Raw genomic sequence first — 5,816 nt, forward strand, 5'->3', positions numbered from 1 at the left:
GATGGGGCGGCCCGACGCAGCCCACCGCGCGGCGGGAGGTGAGGCTTCGGGACTTGTGCCCTTCCGCGCCGTGCCGTTCTAAGCTAACCTCTGTGTTTCTGGGCGTGCCTGGCCGGCGCTTGGTGTAGGTACGAGCGCGGCGGAGACGGTGGCAGGTTCGCCGGGCATCGCGCTCCAGGTGAGCCGACTCTGATGAGCTTTCACGTCTTGGTCGCATGCATTTCCAACCTGATTCGCTCTGTCTCTGTCTGTGACAAGTTCGCGTGATCGGCGAAACAGAGTTTTGAGGGTTCTCGGCCTGGGGGTGTTTTGAGATAGTGAAGCGATAGCTTGGCCTGGTCGAGACTAAGCTGTCAGACCTTGCTGATCCACCTTCACCTCGAAACATGTGGGTTTGATTTGAGGTCAATGAAAAACTTGTTTGCCATCTGTCATTCTTGTGCCCAAACACTTGTAACTATCATGTGTGATTTGGCTGTCAGTTGAGCTGCTCGCTCTTGGAGCACTCACCTACGGCCTTCGATCTCAAGCACGTGACCTGAAAGGCTTGTGAGGGTTTAAGCTTTTCTCGTGTTTGATAATCCGTATGTGGGCAATGTGATGGTGTTGTACATTTTGTCAGCTCCTCAGTCTCGTGCACTATGCCCACTATGGTGTTGTAATGCATGATGCTGTACAGTTTGTACACCATGCACAGTATCTATTTTATAACTTATAAGCTGTTCCTCAGAAAAGAATTTACAACTAAAGCTTGACTTGTGGGCTTCCTAGGTTGAACAACTGCTCCCATCAATCAAGTGTATGCTAGTTACTAGTTCATAAGCGTTTGACAAGTTGGAGTCAACATCACTAATTTTGTTAGTGCCCTTTAGGAAAAGGAAAATGGAAGACTTGTGGTGTCAGCATGATATGCTCTATTACTTCTAGGCTTACCACTAGTCTCGAACATCTACAATTCTTAGTATCAAGCATGTGAATTAATCTGTTCTACTACCAGCCTGCTTATGCAGAAGGAAACAACAGCTAGTGTTAGCACACAAGCTTCATGCGTTTTCACATCATGTATTACTTGCTTGTATTTCAGATGGGCCTAACTCTGGCTATGGTGCTTCCAGTAAGGTTCAAGATATAACCCAAAGGTATAGAAATTGTTGCCTTATAACGGATAGGTTTGATCTGCTTAGTATGTTATAATGTTAGTTCCTAAGTTCTCAAGCCATGTGTATATTGTTTATCTTTTTCTTTCTCTTGGGTTACTTCTGTTTCCATTTTGAATCCCTGATAGGCGATACTTGCACTGCATGTGACTATATATGATTCTGAATATTTTCAGAAAAGGATTAATGACGTACAAACAGTTTATCCTAGCTCTTGAAGATGATGTTTCACCAGCTGAAGCTGAGAGCAGGTAATCAACAGAATCGAACAGAAGTTTACTTTGAGCTATTGGTACTAGAACCACTTTCAGTTGAGAACCACCTAATTGACTGATTAAACCTTCGATGGTTAACAAGGTACCAAGAATACAAGACAGCATACATTACTACACAGAAACATGCCTATTTTGATCTCCATAAGGATGATACTAGGTATGTTAAAATGTTTTCATCTAGAGGTGTTAGCTTTACGCTCTCAAGGAACTAATGGTTTTTTCTTTCATTTGACTGTAATTGCAGGTTGAAAGAGAAGTACCACCCAACAAGCTTATTATCTGTTATTGAAAGGTGAAACACTTGCTACCTCTCTTTCTGAAAATAGTTTGCTTACTGTCACAAATTTTGGTACTCCGATCTGTGTTGAGTACCACCAAAAATGATTGTAGCACTTCATGACTAGATGAAACAGTTGTATGTGTTATTTTTATGTATGCTTTCTACTCCCTCCGTAAACTAATATAAGAGCGTTTAGATCACTATTTTAGTGTTCTAAACACTCTTATATTAGTTTACAGAGGGAGTACTTATTTTTAGTTGAGCTTTTCTTGTTGGTAGTTGAGTTTTGCTGATCATTGGCATGTCTTATTTTGTTAACTCAGGAGGAATGAGTTTTGCAAGGCTGCAGCGAAGAGTTTAATTCTTGATTTGCGAAGTGGAACTTTGGACCTGTGAGATGCATCTCTAATCCTATCTAATTTTGTCTTATATATATTGCACAATTTTGCCAGTTTTGCTGATATCCTTATTGTCTTGGTCCAGTGGTCCTGGAATGATTGCTGATGGATCAAGCAAATCAGGGAATGTCAACTATGGAAGCTCTGGGAATGGTGAAGATTATGGCAACAAGAGAAGAAAGAATGGAAGAGGTCCCCCAAAAGAACCTGGACCACTTTCGACTGCTCCGAAAGCTCATCCAGTCAGTTCAAAGTATCGACGAATTCAAGCTGACATAGATCAAACTCTAGCTTTAGTGCGAAAGCTTGACACGGAAAAGGGTATTGTTGGAAACATTCTGTCAATTGGTGGTGATCATGGCAAGCCAGATGATGACAGATCACATGTTGGATCCGCAGGGCCTTTAGTCATTATCCGGAGCTTAACTACTGTCAAGGGCCTTGATGGTGTTGAGCTCCTTGACACTCTCCTTACCTACTTATGGCGTGTCCATGGTGTTGATTACTATGGCATGTCTGAGAGGAGAAACGCAAATGGTTTTCGTCATGTGAGAGCTGACAACAAAATTGCTGATGCGTTTAACATCAGTGCTGCTGATTGGGAGAAAAAACTGGATTCCTTCTGGCACGAAAGACTGGTGAATGGCGAGGATCCTCTAGTTGTATTGACTGCCAAGGACAAAATTGATACAGCAACTGTTGAAGCTCTGACACCTTATGTCAAGAAAATTGTGGATGAGAATTATGGCTATAAGTATGGGTGTGGAGCCATGGGGTGTGCAAAAGTTTTCCATGCTCCTGAGTTTGTTCACAAGCATCTAAAGCTCAAGCATCCTGACTTGGTCTCTGTGTTAACTTTGGGAGTCCAAGATGATATCTATTTCCAAAATTACATGAAGTATGTTTCAGTATAATCAGATTAAACTAAAGCTAAAACAATTTTCAAACGTGTTAAAAGGTGATGTTTCTCATGTAATTTCTTTTGGGTGCAGTGATCCAAATGCCCCAGGTGGAAAGCCAGTTATGCAGCAATCTGAACAAGTAAGAATCTTTGCATCATTTAGTTATTTAGTGGCCTGGTACATTTAGCTATCTATTCAGACTTTCTTGGAATACATACAAGAAATTAGGACAGGTGCTGTTCATAGATACTCCCTCCATTCCAAAATTTCTAGGTTTATCCTAAGTCAAACTTCCTTAAGTTTGATCAAGTTTATACAAAATTTTACGAGTTTGACTTAGGACAAACCTATAACTTCAAATATCTTGGAAAGGAGGAAGTAAGAAATAAAGTACTCCCTCGTCCCATAATGTAAGACATTTTTTGACACTAGTGTAGTGTCAAAAAGCGTCTTACATTATGGGACGGAGGGAGTAGCTACTTATTCCTGCATACCATTGTGTTGTCAAAATAGCAAAAGGTCAATGTAAAAGAGAAGATTGCCTCCCATGTCTGGTTACCTGAAGTTTACTTGTAACCAGTTTTTACCAGAAAATGTTAACAATTAGTTATTCGTATGGTTTATGAAGTTTACATATTACTTCCTGCAAATTTTTAATTTCTTGTATCTTGTGATAGTATTCAAGTTTCATCACAACCCCGGTGACCTTTTTGCTTGTGTTTTGCATTGCCATTTTCGCCTTCATTGAAATTGCACGCAAATCAGTAGTCATGTTTATTGAAATGATAAAGCTGCAGTGTTACAATTTTTTTATACCCCATGTCCTATATGCAGGACAGCGGCAGAATGAGAAGAATAGCAGATGAGCAGGCATTAGGCGCTTTTGATGAGCAGGGTTCAAATGCCCCACTTATCCCTGACGCCCCTCCAACACTACTAATCCCTGTGCCTGGTGCTGGGTAGGTTATGTTATGCTGATAGACTATTAATTCACTTGTTTTCTTTTTACGAAAAGGCATATGAAGTGCAGGCAGAGTGCTAACATTGGTTGCCTTGTTTTAGCCTATTGGGACCATTTGTTCCTATGCCACCAGATATGGCTGTTCAAATGATGCGAGAGCAAAGACCCCCAAGACCGAATGGTGCTCAGCGTAGGAAGAAACCTTTGATGCCTGAACCAATGATGCCCATGTATCCGCATTTTCCGCTTGATCCTCGTCCCTTGCGAAGGTCAGTGATACTCCTCTAGTTTCCTGTACTTTCTCAAGGATTAGATAAGCAAGATTCCAAAATCTTTATTGAGGTGCTTTGTGTTACATGTAACGGCTCTTTTGTTGCTATGCTGAATTTTATCTTCAGCCCTTGTATGTTTGTATACTTAACAACCGACCATTCTTCATTTAGTAGAATTTGTACTCTCTACTAGTTTGGCATCATGCATTTTTATTGAGGCTGGGGAGTTGTCATCACTCTGTTGTATTTCTCACTCTTGTGGAAGCAATTTCTTCTGTAAAAATAATATTGAATCTATTTCCACTCTGCACTTGTCCGTTCCATGAGTATCGCATAACCTGTTTTCGATCCTGCTTGCAGGTACAATGATCTTGATGCTCCTGAGGAAGAAGTCACTGCCATTGACTACAGAAGCGTGTAGGGCGTCTCCATTTACCCACTCTAATCCGCTGATGACCCACATAGCGAATGTGCTCCAGCAAATTGCTCGCTGTTGCCGTGGCAATGGCAACGACAGACAGGGAATGGGATTTTGTGAAGTCCTGGCGGACGTATGATGCCTCGTCATTTTCTGCAACACCCCCGCTCCTCAAAATAGAAGTATTTTAATGTGATTTATCGCCCGTGCTTGTTGGAATGCGCCGAATCAGAAGCTGGAAAATCAGTATGATCCATCCGACCGCTCGTATTCACAGTTGGAGTATGGAGAACTTCTATGTTTGTTTGTACTTTGTAGGCATTTGTTTGTGGTTTGTGCTGCCTCTTTGCTGATGTGGTCATTTTCTCCGACGAAAAGGTGATGATACCTAAACAGCGTCTCATATTTACATTCCGGGCTCAAACAGCCAAACGACACCGTGTGGTCAAGTATTTGCCTTTGCAAACAGCCAGGCTCCCTCCGTAAGAAAAGCATCTTTGCACGCAAAAGGACACTTCTTCTTTGGTACAACCCCTCTAAACACAACAACGGCTGAGATCGCACCGTACCCCTTCATTAAAAAGGGTAGGATCGTCCCAGCACATAAAAAGCCGCCGCCCGCGCGACGGGGCTGTACCCACCCGCGCGACGGGGCTGTACCCGCGCGACAGGGTTGTACACCGACTACCCGTACACGCGTCCGTCCGCGTACGTACGAGGACGAGCAAAGAAAAAAAAAACGACGCGACCTGTCAAGCGACGTACTCGTGGCGACGTGGAGAAAAAAAACGACGCGACCTGTAGAGCGACGTACTCTTGGCGACGTGGCGTCGGCTGAACGAAAAAAAACAAAAATAACACGACGCGACGTGTGTGGACGGGCCGTTGCGTGCCTTCTAAGCGACGGTCAAGGGCGGTTCCCGACGCGGCCGCTGGCCCGATGCGCCATTAATGCCGGCGTTAAGCCGGGGGTCGGTCACCTACCGGACGGCCTCCCCCACCCACCGACGCCTGCCTTTCAAACGCCGCTCGTCGCCCCGTCTACCTTCCCCACTCCACTCGGCGCGCCTCGACCCGCTCACCCCACCCACCGTTTCGCTCCACCGCCGACGAGCTCCCTTTCCCCGCCGACTCCCTGGCGTCCGACAGCGGC

The 5,816-nt window shown here is 44.1% G+C and overlaps 1 protein-coding gene across 3 annotated transcripts; it reads left to right on the forward strand.

The window, feature by feature from the left end:
- The first annotated feature begins 6 nt into the window (after window positions 1–6).
- LOC125528735 (serrate RNA effector molecule-like) lies at window positions 7–5,016 on the forward strand. Of its 3 annotated transcripts, XM_048693175.1 has the most exons (13): window positions 18–38; window positions 129–178; window positions 1,085–1,139; window positions 1,334–1,408; window positions 1,515–1,589; window positions 1,677–1,724; window positions 2,036–2,104; window positions 2,196–2,431; window positions 2,510–3,008; window positions 3,103–3,151; window positions 3,847–3,971; window positions 4,075–4,242; window positions 4,606–5,016. In XM_048693175.1, the coding sequence occupies exons 4-13, from the start codon at window positions 1,344–1,346 to the stop codon at window positions 4,664–4,666; spliced, it is 1,395 nt and encodes a 464-aa protein (XP_048549132.1). In that variant the 5' UTR covers window positions 18–38; window positions 129–178; window positions 1,085–1,139; window positions 1,334–1,343; the 3' UTR covers window positions 4,667–5,016. The 3 variants fall into 3 exon arrangements, with proteins under 3 accessions (XP_048549133.1, XP_048549132.1, XP_048549131.1); XM_048693176.1 differs by having other exon boundaries at window positions 7–38; window positions 2,196–3,008; XM_048693174.1 differs by lacking the exon at window positions 18–38 and having other exon boundaries at window positions 91–178; window positions 2,196–3,008.
- The last annotated feature ends 800 nt before the right edge of the window (window positions 5,017–5,816 follow it).

Source organism: Triticum urartu, unplaced genomic scaffold (genome assembly GCF_003073215.2).
Source record: "Triticum urartu cultivar G1812 unplaced genomic scaffold, Tu2.1 TuUngrouped_contig_5076, whole genome shotgun sequence".
In the NCBI taxonomy this organism is placed as follows: domain Eukaryota; kingdom Viridiplantae; phylum Streptophyta; class Magnoliopsida; order Poales; family Poaceae; genus Triticum; species Triticum urartu.